Source organism: Scyliorhinus canicula, chromosome 3 (genome assembly GCF_902713615.1).
Source record: "Scyliorhinus canicula chromosome 3, sScyCan1.1, whole genome shotgun sequence".
NCBI lineage: Eukaryota > Metazoa > Chordata > Chondrichthyes > Carcharhiniformes > Scyliorhinidae > Scyliorhinus > Scyliorhinus canicula.
In genome coordinates, this window is record NC_052148.1 from 220,365,463 (window position 1) to 220,385,345 (window position 19,883).

The 19,883-nt window shown below is 44.0% G+C and overlaps 1 protein-coding gene across 28 annotated transcripts in view; it reads left to right on the forward strand.

Annotated features, from left to right (window-relative positions):
• ank2b (ankyrin 2b, neuronal) overlaps window positions 1-19,883 on the forward strand; it is a 1,110,754-nt gene that overhangs the window by 844,945 nt on the left and 245,926 nt on the right. For all 28 annotated transcript variants that reach the window (XM_038792202.1, XM_038792212.1, XM_038792216.1 and 25 more), the window contains 4 exons: window positions 422-520; window positions 9,783-9,881; window positions 13,902-14,000; window positions 15,579-15,776. In XM_038792202.1, the coding sequence (XP_038648130.1) occupies window positions 422-520; window positions 9,783-9,881; window positions 13,902-14,000; window positions 15,579-15,776 (495 nt within the window). The remainder of the gene's footprint in view (window positions 1-421; window positions 521-9,782; window positions 9,882-13,901; window positions 14,001-15,578; window positions 15,777-19,883) is intronic.

Genomic DNA, 19,883 nt, shown 5'->3' on the forward strand with positions numbered 1-19,883 from the left:
ACTTACTGAAAGTTAATCCTGACAGTGTTGGAAACCACAGATCGGAACCACATGGCCAAAGTTTTTCTTCCTGTGGTCTGGAATCACTCCACTACTGTATTGCAACTCATGAGGCTTTGTTCCCTAGTTCAAATACAGCCACAGGATGCAGGTAATGAACTGAGTGAGGTGCCCAAATATAATTCTGCAAGTAAAAATCTGGTACTGATGATGTTCTGATTCCACCAGCAACAAAAAGCAATGCTCGAGTGACCCAACTTACCTGTTTTCTGCGAGATAGCTCAGTATTTATTGAGGTGGTCATTGTTTTGCTTTTGGGTGAACAAAGGTCTTATTGGAGATCTGGATGTCAAATACCTTGAAAGTTGAGCTACAAGTTGGTTAGATTTACCTCTTAAATGTCTTTCCCTCCTATTCATAGAGTGGCTTCACTCCCCTGCATATTGCTGCCCACTATGGAAACGTGAATGTAGCCACTCTGCTATTAAACCGAGGTGCTGCTGTGGATTTCACAGCCCGGGTAAGTTTTTTTTTCCTTTAGATTTTAGTTATTTCACTTGCTTTTACATTTTCAGCAATCAGTTTGGCTATTCACTATTCTCCAGCTATGAAGGGAGCGTACAATAGTCTGATGGTAGTTGCCATCAGTATAGCCCGGCACCTACTGTAGGGGCTGAGTTTTCTGATAATTTCCACTTCTGTACCCTGAAAAGCAGTGTTCGAGAATAGCAAATAGGGAGGGGGTGCTGAATGCTGCAAATTAAGTATGGTTGTTTCCTTTTGTGGGGGAATCCCGTTTTTAAAAAAAAGTTTTAATTATGCAGGGATCATATTCTACACCTACTGCAGGGTCAGCTGCGACACCACTGATGACAAATTGCAGTATCTGTATGCTGGGTCATAATGAACATGAGTGACTGGGAGTCTGACATTCAGAGAACCCTTACCCTCAGCTCTCAGTGGCAATAAGCCAAATGTCTATGGATTTTCAAGGCCAATGGGGGCGATTCTCCGCACTCACGATGGTGCGGAGAATAGCGGGGGTCGTAAATTTTTACGGCCACGCTGGTCTGACGCCCTCCCGCTATTCTCTCCCCCCCCCCCCCCCCCCCCCCCCCCCCCCCCCCCCCCCCCACACCCGCCTCCCGACACGAATCGCTGCCCGCTGTTTTTTTACGGCGAGCAGCGATTCTCAGCTGGCCGATGGGCCGAAGTCCAAGCCCTTTACGACCGTTTTTAGGAACGTCAAACACACCTGGTCTGACCGTTGGTAAAAACGGCCGTAAAGTTGCGATCTTGGGAACCATGGCACCGATTGGCACGGCAGTACCCCGCGCACTCTTTGTCCTTCCGCCGCCCCGCTGTATCCATTCGCGGGGCGGCTGAGGGGCATCCCGGCCCGCGCATGCGCGGGTTTCACGCAAATGCGCGATGACGTCATCCGCGCATGCGCGGGTTGGAGTCTTCCAATCCGCGCATGCACGGCTGACTTCACGTGACGCGTCAGCCGTCGCAAACTCTGGCAAGCGGGCTTAACGAAATTCGTTAACGAAATTCGCGATGCCGGAGTTCACGGCTGCGGCATGCTAGCCCCGACCGGGGACCAGAATCGGTTCCCGGTCGGGGGGGCAGAGGCTGGCGTCAAACCTGCCCGTTTTTGACGCCAGCCTCACGATTTCTCCAGGTTTCGGAGAATCACGCCCAATATCTTTTGTAAATATCAGTGTTGCCCATGGTTTGCACAGACTGATCTATTTTGTAAAACATTTGGCACAGATTTGAAGGTGAACCATTTTAGAAAGTTAGCGCAATCAAAAGGAAATCTGGCAAAACTCAGAAATACGACAGCAACAAAATCATAAATGAAATGAAAGTGCTCCAGGGGGTCTTTTATCCCATCCTTCGATGAGAAATCGATAAAAATGTATAGGCTGCCTACCCTTTTTGCCCATGTAATAAGCGCATGGGCAATAGAAAATCTCGGTCAATCGACTTTTCAATTGGCTCTAATTTGACTCCCGCACGCACCCACCGACCTCAATATTGCGTGCTTGCACGATGATGCTGCTGCACGGCCAACATTATCCCGCATAACTTTATATGCATTTAGATTACTCTACAAGATCTTGTAAATCACAGGACAGGAAACATCAAATGGCTTCTTTGGAACTTCTACGTGTTGCAGTATTTGCAAATCAAGCAAATGACCGTGATTGGGTTCCGCCATTAATAGTGGACAAAACAGTAACACAAGTTAATGTGGAAAAAGGAGCAGAAATGAACATACTAACTGAGTAGAATTGACTTAAACAGAAGGAAATCAAGGAAAAATTTCAAGAGCAGGCCTATCAGTCAAAAGGAAGCTGTGCTGCAAATGTCGCATACAAAAACATAGGGTACTTACCCCGCGCACTCTTTATCCTTCCGCCGCCCCGCTGTATCCATTCGCGGGGCGGCTGAGGGGCATACCGGCCTGCGCATGCGCGGGTTTCACGCAAATGCGTGATGACGTCATCCGCGCATACGCGGGTTGGAGTCGTCCAATCCGCGCATGCGCGGCTGACATCATCGACGCGTCAGCCGTCGCAAACTCTGGCTAGTGGGCTTAACGAAATTCGGCAGCCGGCGGGGCAGGGGGTTGGAGAATCCCGCCCAAGGTTTGTATAGCTTAAGAAAAGCAGTTATTTCACATTCTATACTTTTTCTCAAAGCTGCAATCCATTCACATATGGTTGTTTCTTTGAAGTTGAGAAATATGACAAACCACCATTTCTGAAATCTTTGAGTGATTGTTCTTTGTGATTACATAATATGATGGTCATACTGCAGAACTATGAACTAGGAAGTGTCATGTACATATGACAAAACACAAAATGTGAACCAGAATGCAAAAGCCAATGCAAACTCTCATGAGCATATTCAAGGTTAAATTGAGGTGTTTATAATGGGTCTGCCAGTTCTGGCCAGAAGATGAGATGAAAGTGAACAGAGTCAGAAATGGTGAGACAACAGGGATTCTCAGGGAAAAACTAATAGATGATTGGGCTCAAATAATCAATATTGTTGTTCAGAAATTCAAATGGATGAGAAGAGGAGTTAACAGTGAAGTTAATAAAGTAGTATACAAAGGGATTATGACTCAACAGTAATACCAAAACTTTTATATAACAATAATTGCAAAAAAATCATAGCTGGCATTTAGCTTGGAGAAATGCAAAGAGTGATCATGTAATATATATGTTCCCAAAATAAATCAGGATAGTGGCTATAACTTGGACTGCAGAGTTTCAAGAAGGCAAGCACACCATCACCTTCTCAAGGGCAATTAGGGTTGGACATTAAATGATAGCCAATGATGCCCATATCCCCTGAATGAATCAAATTCAATTTGCCCATCTCGCTTTAAATATAGACCAAGTAGCTGTTCTCCAGTAGCCCTTTGAATGCCAGACACCTGGCCTGTACCTGCCTCTGACTGCTGTGAGGGCATGTTGTGAGGTGTTCTCCAGAAAATATCCCTGAGTCTCCTCTAGAGCTGGGCCCGACAGAGGTGGCACTTCTTCCAGGTGTTCCTCTTTCAACGTGGTCTAGTGGCTCGGACTTATGCCGGGCTGCCTTGTGGGCCTCGAGTGGCTTCTCTCTCGAAAATATAGAATACAGTTTCAGATGGTGAACTTGAGCAGTATAATACTGCAAATGACTCGCTTTGATTGTCAGGAGGTGGAGAAGTGATGGAGCTGTGATCCACATTAGCGTGGTGGGACAAACTTATCTCTGCTTCCCCACAGAAGCGATCTCCATCTTCCCCAGTCAGCTCAGCTGCAGCTTCCTTGAACTCTGTGGGCAATGTTTTGGGCTGTCCCTCTCCTAGTCTGTGCTCTTTCCTTTCTGTTGTATGCCAGCCTATTCTGCAGCAAGAGAGAAAGTCATGTAATGAGAAAGGATGAACAGAGTTTGGATAAAATTCATGCCCCCTGTGTGTGGTGAGCCCTCCCCAGAAGGGCCAGAGGATGAAGTGTGAGCAGCATGATAGATGGGACGATGGTGAAGTGAGACCTGTGAAGAGAGTAGCCGTCTGAGTACATGATGCCATGATGAGAGTTTGACATTTTAGGGAGCTGAAGGGTGTCTTACCCTGGTGGAGCAGATGAGTTCATTCATCCTTTTCCTGCACTGAATGACTTTTCAGATACGGTTGCGAAGGCGGGCTGACCTGCTCTGCAACAGCTACCCAGGCCGGAGAGGAAATGTTGCTGTGCTTCCTGGGATAGGACAGGCCTGTGTGCTGCAATTCTCTGATAAAGGCCTCAAGGGCCCAATGGGTGAACCGGGCTGCTGCCTTCTTCTTGAGGCTTGCAGCCTCCTTGTTGTGGATGGAAAACATCTGTAACAGTCTCCTGAAGGCAGGTGGGCTGCGGAGAGCAAGATGTATATGTTTAAATATGGTGCCCAGATCTTTGACTATGCCAGTTGATGGTTGGCCATCAGAACAGTTCTTGACCCACCAGGCTATTTGGTCCTGTGCATAGTTAATTAGCTTCTAAGCGCGTCCTCACTTAGTCTCATAAATGGAAAGTTATGCCATTAGTTTAAAAAAATTCAATTCTTTCTTGTTTTCAAGAAAGTTTAAAAAAATATATTGCTAATCAACATTTTCAAAATTTTAACATTTTTACACCAATAGTATCCACCCACCCCCAACCTCTCGAAGGCAACCAGGTCTCCAAAATGTAAAATGAACAAACCCCATCTCTGGTGGAACTCCTTGTAGTGATCTGTACATACATCTGCACATACACCAGGGACTACCGACAGGTGTAACAGCCACAGCATCACTAGAGGGCAGCATCAGAGACGGGTATAAAGGGTCCAGCCCCAGGGAGGATCTGCCTCTTTCAGAAGCACAAGGCTAGTGAGCAGAAGCAGACAGAGACAGCTCAGCATAGGCAGTTTACCTTCACTTCACTGGTCATACCTCTTGAGTCTACTATATCTAGTTAAGCTCTGGAAACAGAACGAACCCACCGAATAAAGTATTTGTGTTAACTGGAAGTCTACAATCTTTATTCAGACTTATAGAATAACATACCCCTAATCTGCCCCTCTCAGAAAACATTTCACCGTTCCCAAGGACAGGAACTCCAACAGGTCCACCAGCCAAGTCAAGGGGGAGAAATTGACGTTCACCCCAACAAAACCCACCTACGAGCAATCAGCGAGGCAAAGACTAAAACATCTGTCCCCGCTCTCATCTGCAACTCTAGCAGGTCGGACACCCCCAATATAGCCTCTAGGGCATATGGCTCCAATTCCATATGTAGAACCTTGGACATGGTGCTGAAAAATGACCCCCAATATTTCTCCAAATTCGAGTAGGACCAGAACATATGGACATTGTTGGCTGGGCCCTCCCACACTGCTTTCAACCCCCACCCCCCCCCCCCCCCCCAAACAGCTAGCTCATCCTCGCCTTCGTTAAGTGTGCCCTATACATCACTTTTATCTGAATCAGCCCCGCTTTGCACACGAGTTCAAGGTATTGACCCTTCGCAGCACCTCGCACCATAATCCTTCTTCCATCCCCAGCTCTTCCTTCCACTTAGCCTTAATCCCTTCCATAGGCGCCCTGTCCTCCTCCATAATCCTACTATAGATTTCTAAACAACCCCACTTTCCAGGCCCCCCCCCCCCCCATAGCACCTCCCCCAACAACGAGGTGGGCGGTGCCACCGGGAAACTTGGGAAAGACTTTCTTGCAAAATTCCGCACTTAAATATACCTAAAGCCCTCCTCACACTATAGCCCATTCTTCACCCCCAATTCCTCCAAACCTGTGAATCTCACCTACAGAAACAGACCCTTTATCTCTTTTACCCCTTACCTCTCCCATCCCTGGAACCTCGCATCCATTCTCCCTGGCTCAAATCCATAGATTCCCTCTTATCGGCATCATGCTCGACCCTGCCCTCAACTTGACGTGCTGTTGAAATTGCCCCTAAATCTTCGGCATAGCTACCACTACTGTATTCCCAGAATACTTCCCCGGGACAAGCGGCAGCGACGCAGTCGCTAGCGCACGCAGCTATGACCCCTTACAGGACTCGCCTCCATCTGCACCCACAAATCATCAGTCTCCTTACCCCAGCCCCACACCTTCTCCGCATTCATCGCCCAGTAGTAGTGCAACAAATTCAGGAGAGCCAAGCCCCCCGACTGCTGTCCCCTTTGAAGAACCGCCTTCCTTATCCTCGCAACCTGCCCTGCACATATACCGATGAGACCAGCCTAACCACCCCTCGGAAAAATGCCTTTGGCAAAAAGACCGGAAGACACTGGAACAAAATCAGAAACGGCGGAAAAATATTCATTTTGACTGCCTATACCCAGCTAGCCAACAATAAAGGGAGACTATCCCACCTTCCCCACCAGGCTCGTGAAATTTAGCTTATGGAGTCGAGCCCAATCCCACCCTACCTGCACCCCCAAGCACCTAGTGAGTTGTCGCTACCCTAAATGGCAACCCTTCTACTCCCGCCCCATAACAGAAGACGACATGACAAAATACTCAATCATCCCTAAATTCAATTTATACCCTGTAAATGCCCCAAGTTTCCCTAGCAACCCCATTGTGTCCCTCACCAATGAGCCTGGGTCCAAAATGTACAACAGCAAATCATCTGCATACAAGGACACTACACTCCAACACCCCACCTCCCCCAACTACCCCCTCCATAAACCTGAACCCCTTGGCGCAATCGCCATGGGCTCGATCTTCAACGTGAACAAGAGGGGGGACATGGGGCACCCCTGCCTCGTTCCCCTATTCCGACTGTGTTTCATTCATCCGCGCATAAGCTACCGGATCCTTGTATAACAATTTTATCCAAGCTGCAAACTTAGGCCCAATCTCAAACTTCTCCAGTACCGCAAACAAATAACTCCACCCTGTCAAATGCTTTCTCCGCATCCAAAGCCACCACCACCTCTAACTCCCTCCGTTCAGCCGGAGAAAGCACCACATTCAGCAGGCACCGCAAGTTCGATTACAACTGCCTGCCCTTAATGAATCCCGTCTGATCCTCCAGCCTCACCGCCAGTACCTTCGCCAATATCTTGGCATCCACATTCAGTAGAGAAATGGGCCTATATGACTCACACCTCTACCCGATCCTTCTCCTTTTTTCAGTAACAATGAAATACATGCATGCCTCATTGTCTCCGACCCCCTCCCTTTACCATCGCATAATCCGATATCATGATCGATGAATGCTCTGCCTTCTTTACCCCAGCCAGCGGCGCCTTCCCTACCACAAAAAAGTTGATCCTCAAGTGCACGTTATGTATCGGGTTGAAGAACAAATACTCCCTATCCTATGAGTGCAGAAACCTCCCATCTTCAGCCCTCCCATCTCCTTCATAAACCTGGCTAACACCTTTGCCTCCCCCCGAAAGGACCAGAAAGCACGGCCGAGACCTATCCAGCATCATATTCCAATCCTCCCCCGCCCTCCATTCTCAGATCCAGCACCATATTCCAACCCTGCCCCCCCCCCCCCCCCCCCCTCCCCCCCCCCCCCCCCCCCCCCCCCCCCCCCCCGCCGCCGCCCCAGTATCAACTGGTGGGTATCCAGGTCCGGTATGGCCACGAAAATCTTCCTCACAAACCAAGCATTGTCCCAGTTTGGCGCATACACGCTGAACAACACCACTAATCTCCCCTCCAATGCACCCATCTTATCACGGACCTGCCCCCCTAGTCCACCACCACCACCTACATCTGGAACCTCACCCGTTTACCCACCAGTATCGCCACATCCCGTACCCTACTGTGGAAGCCAATATCGTCCCCATCCCCCCACCATTCACATCTCCCAGACCCATCAAAACCTGCCCATGCAGGTTCCAACGGTGCCTACCTCGCTCCCGTTCTTTAGCCAACAATACATTTGCTCGCACAGCAGCCCCTGCTAGAGCCCCCTTCCCCATTTTGAAAAAAAAACCATACTACCCCCAATGCCACCCTCACCCCTCCAAACCCCATACCCTACATCCTAACAAAACTCCCACCAACCCTGAGTCCCAAACCACCCCGACCCAAACCTTCATTACCTCAACACTTATCCATCACAACCATACAAGACAAAGAACATTACATAAGCGAAACAAAGAAAAACTCACTCAAAAACCGTCAAAAGTCCAAATCCAGACCAGTCCCAGGCCTTCTGCCTTCACAAAACGCCTCCGCTGCCATCTCGAAGTAATAGTCTTTGCCGTTGTGCTTAACCTGCAGCTTTGCTGGGTAGACAACACCAAACCGCACGTTGCGTTTGTACAGCGCCGCCTTGGCCCGCCGGCTCCTTGCCAGCTCCATCGTCAAGCCCTGGCGTATGCTTGTACCCTTGCCTTCCCACTTTGGCTCGCACTGCTGCTTCGCCCACCTCAGCACCTTCTCCTTCACCTGGAAATTACGGAAGCAGACGATCACCGCTTCGGTGGTTCATTCATCCTCGGTTTCAACTGGAGTGACCGGTGGGCCCTGTCTAACTCATACTGGGAGGGATCTCCCCCTCCCCCATCAACTTTGCTAACATCCTGGCAAAATATTCTGGAAGCCTGTGGCCCTCCATCCCTTAAGGCACACCCACTATCCTCAGGTTATGACTTTTGTGACCTGTTCTCCAGGTCTTTACCGTGGCTCTCAGCCCACTGTTAATTTCTGCCACATTCCACAACTCCTCATCCATTGAGGTGAACTGGTCACTGTGTCATGACAAAGCCTCCTCCATCGCTTTTATTTTCTCCTCTTGCTCCTGCACTGCCGTCGAAGTTCTCACCAACTCCTCTCTCCCACTGGGGCAAGCGTCTCACCCACCCACGCCTTAGGCGAGGTCATCATCACCATCTGATGCTTTTCGAAATGCTTTGAAAAAAGTCTTTCAAACTCTCCAACCATCACCTCCGCATCTTCTCCACCATGATGAGCGTGGCCCCACCCAACGGGTTCTCTCCCTCACCATGCTCGGCAGAGGTCTTTCGCTCACTGCCTTCTTCCCTGGATTCTTCTTTCCAGTTTTTGACATTCTATAAATGCCTAAAGCTTCCCACAGCTCCTCACAGACAAATCTTTCGTCCCCAAACTGCGCTAAAAAGGCCAGAAAAGACTGCTCTGTTAGGAGCTACCAAACATGCGACTTCTACCTCCATGCTGCAATCAGAGGTCCTGTTTTCAAGAAAGTTAACAGTACTAATATGTGTTCTGAAGTAATCACAAGTCATTTTGAGTTGATGAATTTAGAGACTTTCCCTAATACTACTGCTAAATGTCGTTGTTGCAATTATGTGGTCATTTAGCAGTTTACAAGAAAGCAGTTAAGTACAATGCTGCCAGAAACTGCCGAGTATAATTTTTTTAATAGCATTGATAGTGCAATGTTGGATTGTTGCGAAGGTTAAGAAAAACTCAACAAAGCAAATAGTGGGAAGGAAGAGGTTTCGTTAAAAAGATATTGGCCTATGTACATTGAAATACATTTGTTGATGGAGCTGTCAATTGTGTTAAAGCACAGCTGCTCAGTTCTCACACTCATCAAATACAATTTAGTTTGTTGCACCTCATTTTTTTTTTCCTACATCTAAAATTGTTATATTCTTATTCCAAACCAAGAAAGATCTTAATTAATTTGAATTGAATTATTGCTTTTTACTACGTTGCTGGCTTTGTACTTTCTGCGGCTTTATTATGACTGTGTATCCACCTTTACCCTTCTCTAATCCCAATCCAGAATGGAATCACTCCACTACATGTAGCTTCCAAACGAGGAAATACCAATATGGTCAAACTGCTTTTGGATCGAGGATCTCAGATAGATGCCAAGACAAGGGTGAGCTTTTGTTACTTAATGCAGCACTGCTACTGTTAAGATACCGTGCTTGTCCACTGCCATTGGTGTAGTCTATATTGAGAATTTGGGGCAGCACGGTGGCACAGTGGTTAGCATTGCTGCCTACGGCGCTGAAGACCCGGGTTCGAATCCTGGCCCTGGGTCACTGTCCATGTGGAGTTTCCACATTCTCCCCGTGTTTGTGTGGGTTTCGCCCCCACAACCCAAAGATGTGCAGGGTAGGTGGATTGGGCACGCTAAATGTCCCCTTAATTGGGAAAAATGAATTGGGTACTCTCAATTTATAAAAAAGATATATCTATATATATATATATCTTGAGAATTTGGAAAGAGCTATGCCTTTTCAACATAAGAGCAGATTCACTGGAGTTGGGCTTCAGAGCGTGCATCTAGAGGTCAGTACATCTTAAATCAACCAGCTGAATGTGCTGTCAAGCATGCTGCACACTGTAAAAACACTGATAAAAGAATGGAAATCAGTTTAAGCTGCACATCATTGCTTTAAAGACTGTTCAAGGTATGCTTTTGCAAATGAAAGAGTCTTTCACAAAAAGCCCTTGCGTGACAAAATTAAGGGAATGTTAAGCTGAAAAGCAGTTAAATACAATGCACAGTATTTGAATTATTCTTCCAAAATGGCAATGGGTTTTCAAGACCACTTGGTGCTCGAAAATTACATGCACCATGTCTGATGTAAAATGTCGGATAGAGGGAGCGATTTTCGTCAGCTGTTTCCAATTCCACTGGAAGTTTGTCTAATTTGGCGGTCAATGAACCCTGAGTGCTTGAAGTACCCACGTAAAATGGGCATTAAACACTTGGGTATATTAGTCAGAGGCCTCGCTGTTTCTGGAAACTCTGCTGCTAAACTGTACATAAACTGGGAAATACTGTTCAGTTTATGCATTCTGTCCTTAAAAGGCCTGCTGGAGGCTGCTGAAGGAGAGCCACTTTATTATTATGGTCTTACCTGACTGTGGACCCAGGAAAAGCAGAAGTCAAGTTGGCAAAAAAGAGTCAACCTGGCAAGCTGAATAGAGATGCCTGATCACCATCCTCATAATTCATTTTATTCTGACAAGAGTAGATCAATCGCACTTGTAGAACCCCCTGATTTTCATTCCATTGAATACAAGCAAATTACTTCCTTTTACTTTGGGAGTAAGCAATTGTGCTTTGTATGTCAGGACAGCAAAAGAGCACGGGCTCGCAGCATCTTATAATGAAACCTTTGTTTAAAGTTAACCTTTGTAAAATTAGAATATTAACACTGCAGTCACATAACTAATTTGATCAGAATTGCAAAGTAAACAAACAACTCTGTGATATGAAGGCACTTCCCTTATATTGTCACCTTGATCTGTTTTTGGTACGTAAACATTCATTTTCCACCTATCTGCACATTAGGGTTATTTTAACATGATATGTGGTTTACTTATATCCTTCATCTGCGTCTGGCTGATGTGATTTTGTTTTGACATTACTGGTGTCTCTTTTTCTTGCTTTAATCGCATTCCATGTGTTTACTATGGCTGTGGGTTTGTAGGGTATTGATGAGGTAGGTTTGCTGTTGCATGCCAGTCCTGTGCATTTAAAGGGGAAGACATCTGGCTCTTCCTCGTCCCTTCAAAATTCACACGTTTCTCATCTTTGATGGTGCCAGCTATGCTGTGAGACAGGCTAACAATGCGGGAAGAAAACTCAGTGTGAAAATTACAATTACAAACAGAGGGAAAAAAGTTCTACTGTTTGTCAGCTTTCATACCCTATTCTGCATATATATTGTCCAGTTAGTACATTAGCCTCATTGCTTTCATATGCTATTAACTGTTTGTAAAGTGTTTTGACAACTGAGACTACTCAAGAGCACACTTAGACGGTCAATGGCCATTACTACAGCTAGATCTTTACATACAGTGAGATGAGCTAAGAAAATTAGCTGACAGATATTACCATAAATGTACAGATTTCGTCATGGAAGTATTCAAACGAAAACAAAACAGTTTTAAACCAATTAATTCCTAAGAGTTTTAGAAACCTGTATACATTGGGGTAATTTGAACCTAACTCGATAGTTAGAAAATCTACAAGCTAAATTGGAACACTGATTTTGCACAACTAGTATTCACTTCATTGGCTTCAATAAATTGGGCAGGTTGTAAAACCAGATTCCCAATGAGTGGCTTAGGTGAAAATTGCTCCAATTGTTATCAATGGGTTATAATAAAAGGTAATTTGTGTGATATATCTCTTTTGTTACATTATAAAGAAGAGCATTCCAGTTAGGTTCTATCTTCCCCTTGGTAATATTGTGTTGTATTCTATTACTATATTGGGCCAAAATAAACAAGTTGCAAATTTACTTGTAGTAATAAATGGGGCACTTCTTCCATAAAATTCAATATTTTCTATCAAGAGGAACTAGTTCATATTTGACAACTTTTTTAAGTGTTTAAGGTTCTGTTGGTAGAAAACTATTTACACTCCAGTGTTTAATTTGTGGAAACCAAGATTGGATTCAGACTGATTAAAAATAATGTTAGGAGGCACAATGTGAAGAGTATGGCATGAGATCTAACACTGGATATAGTAAGGAAATGGTGCAGTAATTGAGTGTCATTTATATGACACCGATGGAGTTTGGAACTTAGATTTGTCAGTCATATACTAATTGATGAAGATCTTTAGTAAATTTTGAACTTGTTTGAAATTTACTGAGCCAAATCTATGGGGAAAACAAATTGCTTTATAAAATCACCATTTTATAGCAACATTATTTAGACAGCAGCTAAATAAGTTATTGATCCAAAGGTCAGTATAATAGTTTATTGATATACTACAGGTACACTGCATTTAGAAATGTATAAATTCTAGCAGTTGTAATGAACTAAAGACCATTTATAAATATCACAAATGATAATTTGTTGCCTTTCAAATTGAGCCTCATCAGTATTATTTTAGTTGAATGTTTGTTTTCTGTACACTGTCTATTATAATTATTTGTTGCTTTCATTGTTATGCCTGTGCCCACAAAGTGCTCACCTCAAGCAGATTATCCCATATAATTAGTGCCACTGTTTCCATCACCAAATTATACATAAGCACTGAACTTTTCTTAATTAAAAACTAATATATCATTAACTTCATTGTTTTATGGTTCACCCTGTCATGAATTCATGCTTTCAACCAATACTAACAATATTATGGTACAGTCTAACACTTTCTTCTTTAAATGTTAATATTCGACATACTCCAGCCAGTACTGCTGTATTTTGTATCAAACAATCCAGGAGCAAGAGAAAAATGGTTGCCATACTTTCAGGAGTGCAACTTCAGAAACAAGTTAGTTTCCAATAGCACTTTTGGTAAAGACATGTCCCATTCTATCTTGCCTGGATTGTTGCCATTTCCAATCAGAAGAACTAAATGCATTTATATGTATTAATAAGTAAAGTACAACTCAAAGTTATTATACAATGGAGACAAAGCTAAAAAGTAAACTTAGGATCTAAAAGCACATTTAAGCTTGATAGATTATCATTATGAATCTCCTCTTTATATTTTGATTGCCAATATATTCAAGATCCCCTTTCTTCATATTGAATGGTGGAGCAGGCTTGACAGGCTATATAGTCGTCTTCTCCCATTTCATAGGTTCTTATGTGCTTTGAACTCTTCTGAAGTTTAATGTCATAATTTTAACCTTTGTACATCTGCCATGTTGTGATTATCCATTGACAGGGACGGCAGACTAAATATGTCAACAAAATCAATAGTGCATAGTCAAAATTTGGCAGTGAATTTTCTATTTCTAATAAGAGATTTTTTTCCTAGTCACTTAAAACGTTAAGTGGGATTTCATATTTAAGGGAACAAATATTACCAATTGATTTGTCACAATAGTTTTTCTGGATTGCAAATTCCTTACTCTGCAAAATGTACAGCTTGAACTAGTTATCTTGCAGTTTGTGTTTTAAATGTGTTCTTCCTTTCCATCAGGATGGCTTGACCCCACTTCACTGTGCAGCAAGGAGTGGACATGATGGAGCTGTAGAAATTCTGCTTGAGAGGGGAGCCCCAATGCTCGCCAGGACAAAGGTGGTTTAGTGCTCAGTGTTGCATAGTGTACAATTAGAGTATGTGTGTCATAGTAATACCTAATAAATGTGTGATTTATTTGATAAAATCTGTAAATAACCTTAATTTTGATCTTTTGAGATTGGGGAAAAGAAAGGGAGCTTTGGCCATCATGTGCTTGACCTGGGAATTCTTGATATTAATATTGGGTGCACTGAGAGTCCCTCAGCATGTTGTTAATACACACGCATGCACAAACCCTACCTGATCCGACTTCTAAAATATGATTAGAATATGACCATAGGAATCTTTTCATGTATTTGTTTACATTTATGCACAGTGTATAAAATGAACATAATGTAGAGAATAGGAAGATATTCACTTGACCACACTCAAAGTTTAGGAAATATATAACCCATGATATGATAACCATCATAGCAGCTTTTAAAGGAGTGCTATTTTGATGCTCTTGTGCAAGAAACGTGTCCGTGCCACTGCAAATGCTGTGCTGTATTGTAGTCCGGATCTGCACATTGCAGCATCTTGGGAACAGAGCAGGGAATAAAGCCAAGTGAGATTCTGGTTCTTGATTGATCCTTGCTAGGAAGTGTCGGTATTCAGACGTCACATGATATGAGGATACAACAAACTTTGAAGGTACAAATGCTGCTCCTTTAAAAGGCAATAAGTCATTTATTTAGACAGATACAATGACAGTAGACAATTACACTAGCGATGTTTGACTAAATTGTTACAACAATTTCCTAGCCTTCACAGACAGTCTTTCAGGGTGGCTCAGCAAATTGAAGGATTTTACTAATGGTTGTGTAGCTTAACACTGCTTAATGATTATGTCCATAAGAAAAGAGAGGGGTCGATTTGGACTTTGGACTAGTGACTGGTCAGTCAGCAGCTCTGCTAGTCGACTTCCTAAAGGTCACAATTGACCCCAGCTGCTTCCTAATCTGAATCAACACCCACAGATAGGGTTGGGAGATTTTGTTTTAAATTGTAAAAATAATTTCTACTGACAGATTGGATCACTTTGTTGTATTGCTGTTTTTAACAGCACGCTCCTCCTGATGAACATCAGGAAGGTCTGCAAAATTATTCTGATCTCCTGTCATAACTTTGGCTAAAATCCTCAAGGTGCAATGTCTTTCACCATTTCTCCAGAGACTCCACCATTCTTGTGCCATAGTTGCGGCAGATCATTGGAGAACCGTTGGCATATATTATGCCCCAAGATCTTGAAATGACAGCAGTGCCTTAAATTGATTAATCATTTTCTGAAAACAAATATTTCTTACTCCATGACAGTGAACACCTGCCACAGTAATTTATGTGACCCTTCTGCTGATCTATCCTTGTAATTTAAGCAGATTAGCATAAACCTTGCAAGGTGGGGGGCGGGGGGAACTACAGCTGTTTACTCCGTCTTCAGAATTCCTGCTTCTGCCACAGAAAATGTGCTCTCAAAGTTATGACAGATGATCAGGACCCCTTGTTTCCACCTCCAATCCCCTGCCCCAACCCAAACATTGACATAAAATATGCTCCTAGGTTGATGAATAATAATCTTCCTTTTGGTGTAAACAGAATGGTTTGTCACCCCTCCATATGGCTGCACAGGGAGATCACGTGGAATGTGTCAAGCATCTATTGCAGCATAAGGCACCCGTCGACGATGTCACACTTGACTATCTCACTGCTTTGCACGTCGCTGCTCACTGTGGTCACTACAGGGCCACCAAGCTTCTTCTGGACAAGAGAGCCAATCCCAATGCTCGGGCACTGGTAAATACAATTATAGAATTAGTTATATTTGTTGTTGGATTGAACTATCAATGATAATGCATAAGAAAATTGACAAATCATTAACTCAGCTGCACCATTGTTCTGATTTATGTTGCAATACATTTATTATGACCAGAGGTTATAATTATCCGTTCTATATCAGATTTTAAATTGCACAGTTTAATGGGGAAAAATTGGCACCAAGAAATGTGTTGCTTTTGCTGAGTTTTCTCTTGTGACCTCCCCTTGCCTACTTTTAGTTCTCCAAAGAACAACAAAAAGCTACCAGAGCCACTCTCACTTGATTTTGATCTTGCTCTTAAGGGAATGCATAGTCTCTGTATTTGATCGCATGTACTGTACCAAATTGAGAACTTACAAACTTGGTCTTGTAGCACAGAGCAGTGCACTGACCTACAAGTCATCACGTTACTTTATCAAGCACAAAATCTTAACTTGGGAACTTTTTCTTCTTTTAATTTTTCTTGCATTTAACCTGTTGCACATATTTTTATGTTGCAACTCAGGTTAAGATCCTTTCTGTCAATAATTTTCATGGAAAAGTTCATGGTAACAGTAAAACAGATATTCATATATTTTGCTAAAATTAATACTGGAGGAATGTTGTTACAAGTGGAATCAAAAGTGCCAGTTTTAAGAGGTTTTAGGATTGAATATTATGGTACGTCCATCACAGTGACATTTATTGTTTACAGATTTTGGATTTTCTGCATTGGAGCACTGACTGCACTTCAGAAGTACTTAATTGGCTGTAAAGTGCTTTGGGACAGATTGAGTGTCTTAAGTAGCCAATGATTGGCTATTTAAGGATCTCAAACGGCATAAGCGTGAGTCGGCTAGTGGGAGCCTTACCCAATCTCTGTATTATGCGTACCAAGTCATGGGTGGGTTGGAAGGCACTGGGCTAGCCACCCAATATATTTTACATGTCCCTTCAGCAAAAAACACGCTGATTACCTGGTCCATCAAACCAACTTGGAGTGTTGCAAAAAAGTGAATAAATACATTTGAAAGAATATATTATTGTTATAAGGACACAATTATATAACTGACGAAAGAGTTACATGAAAAGGGATTCTTTTTATTTGAACTATTCAACAGGATTACTCAACTGGTGAAGTAATGTAAATCATTCAATTGGCTCAGGAACAATATCTAACCTGAATTCCTGAGTTATACAATCCTTCCTTTACACATAACAGTTACAAATCAAAACCACTGAAAAAGCAAGCGAGGACTCCGAAGGACAGTAATCCCCTTTGAAATTAAAGCTGATGGTGTTTGTTAAACCAGCATTATTCATCCATAGTGGACCCCAAGGTTATTCTTCAGAAATCACACCATAGCACGTTAGTGTTACAAAAAAATTTCATCAATATATGTTCTCCATTAAAAGCAAAATACTGCAGATGCTGGAAATCTGAACTACAAACAGATACAGCTGGAAATACTCAGCAGGTCAGACATTTGTCGATAGAGAAAAAGAGTTGATGGTAAAATCTGTTCTGATTAGTTCTGATTCAAGGCTATCGACGTGAAATGTTAACTAAGGGCAGAATTTTGCCGAAAAATGACAAAAGTGTAATTTCGAACACAAAAGCCAGTGCGATTCCCATTGGCTCGGATGGCGCGAAATTGATCGCAATCTTTCTACACTTAATGCAATAAATGAACGGCCACTTGAAACACGTTGAATTGGAGTCCCCACACGTCTGATTTGCCTCATGTGGGGCTCAGCTCTGCACTGATAACAAAGGAGAACTGCATTTTAATGGTCCCTCTGCACGCACCCCAGTCAAGCCAGGAGGATGGCAATGCAGAGACCTGCTCCTCACTTCCTGGAGGGAGACCTGATCAGGCTTTTGGATTCCGTGGAGGAGAGTTGAGGCACCCTGTGCCCCTGTGTGGATCGGAGACCGAAAATCACGTGACTGATCCTGCCTGGGATGTGGTGCCTACTGCAGTCGGTGCTAGCAGCCTGACAAGGAGGACCAGAGTCCAATGCTGAAAGAAAATGAATGGTCCCTACAAGCTGCAGGGGTGAGTTCCCACCAGTCTCCTCCTGGCATCAGTTCTGCTTGTCAACCCTGAATATTACCATTAATCCACTCACTGCCACCTTGCAGCCTCCCAATACCCAGCCTGCCAGCATCTTCCTCAGAACCCCCTGGCACCCCTCAGCACAACCCCTTGTGGTCTTGGCGTAATGCTCATACATGCCACTTGCTGTAGACCCCCAACCTGCCAAGCACCCGGTTCACAATGTCCTCTTGTGGCCCTACAGGAGAAGATAACCAATAATAAAAGGGAGAAATAGAAGATGGGCAGGAGTAAGCCAGAGTTACATAGAACATAGAACGATACAGCGCAGTACAGGCCCTTCGGCCCACGATGTTGCACCGACATGGGAAGTCAAAAACTAAAGGCAATCTAACCTACACTATGCCATTATCATCCATATGCTTATCCAATAAACTTTTAAATGCCCTCAATGTTGGCGAGTTCACTACTGTTGCAGGTAGGGCATTCCACGGCCTCACCACTCTTTGCGTAAAAAACCTACCTCTGACCTCTGTCCTATATCTATTACCCCTCAATTTATGGCTATGTCCCCTCGTGCTAGCCACCTCCATCCGCGGGAGAAGGCTCTCACTGTCCACCCTATCTAACCCTCTGATCATTTTGTATGCCTCTATTAAGTCACCTCTTAACCTTCTTCTCTCTAACGAAAACAACCTCAAGTCCATCAGCCTTTCCTCATAAGATTTTCCCTCCAAACCAGGCAACATCCTGGTAAATCTCCTCTGCACCCGTTCCAAAGCTTCCACGTCCTTCCTATAATGAGGCGACCAGAACTGTACGCAATACTCCAAATGCGGCCGTACCAGAGTTTTGTACAGCTGCAACATGACCTCATGGCTCCGGAACTCAATCCCTCTACCAATAAAGGCCAACACACTATAGGCTTTCTTCACAACCCTATCAACCTGGGTGGCAACTTTCAGGGATCTATGTACATGGACACCGAGATCCCTCTGCTCATCCACACTGCCAAGAATTTTACCATTAGCCAAATATTCCGCATTCCTGTTATTCTTTCCAAAGTGAATCACCTCACACTTCTCTACATTAAACTCCATTTGCCACCTCTCAGCCCAACTCTGCAGCTTATCTATGTCCCTCTGTAACCTGCAACATCCTTCCACACTGTCTACAACTCCACTGACTTTAGTGTTGTCTGCAAATTTACTCACCCAACCTTCTGTGCCCTCCTCTAGGTCATTTATAAAAATGACAAACAGCAACGGCCCCAGATCAGATCCTTGTGGTACGCCACTCGTAACTGAACTCCATTCTGAACATTTGCCATCAACCACCACCCTCTGTCTTCTTTCAACTAGCCAATTTCTGATCCACATCTCTAAATCACCCTCAATCCCCAGCCTCCGTATTTTCTGCAATAGCCGACCGTGGGGAACCTTATCAAACGCTTTACTGAAATCCATATACACCACATCAACTGCTCTACCCTCGTCCACATGTTCAGTCACCTTCTCAAAGAACTCGATAAGGTTTGTGAGGCATGACCTACCCTTCACAAAACCATGCTGACTATCCCTAATCATATTATTCCTATCTAGATGATTATAAATCGTATCTCTTATAATCCTCTCCAAGACTTTACCCACAACAGACGTGAGGCTCACCGGCCTATAGTTACCGGGGTTATCTCTACTCCCCTTCTTGAACAAAGGGACCACATTTGCTACCCTCCAGTCCTCTGGCACTATTCCTGTAGCCAATGATGACATAAAAATCAAAGCCAAAGGCTCAGCAATCTCTTCCCTGGCTTCCCAGAGAATCCGAGGATAAATCCCATCAGGCCCCGGGGACTTATCTATTTTCACCTTGTCCAGAATTGCCAACACTTCTTCCCTACGCACCTCAATGCCATCTATTCTAATAGCCTGGGTCTCAGCATTCTCCTCCACAACATTATCTTTTTCCTGAGTGAATACTGACGAAAAGTATTCATTTAGTATCTCGCTTATCTCCTCAGCCTCCACACACAACTTCCCACCACTG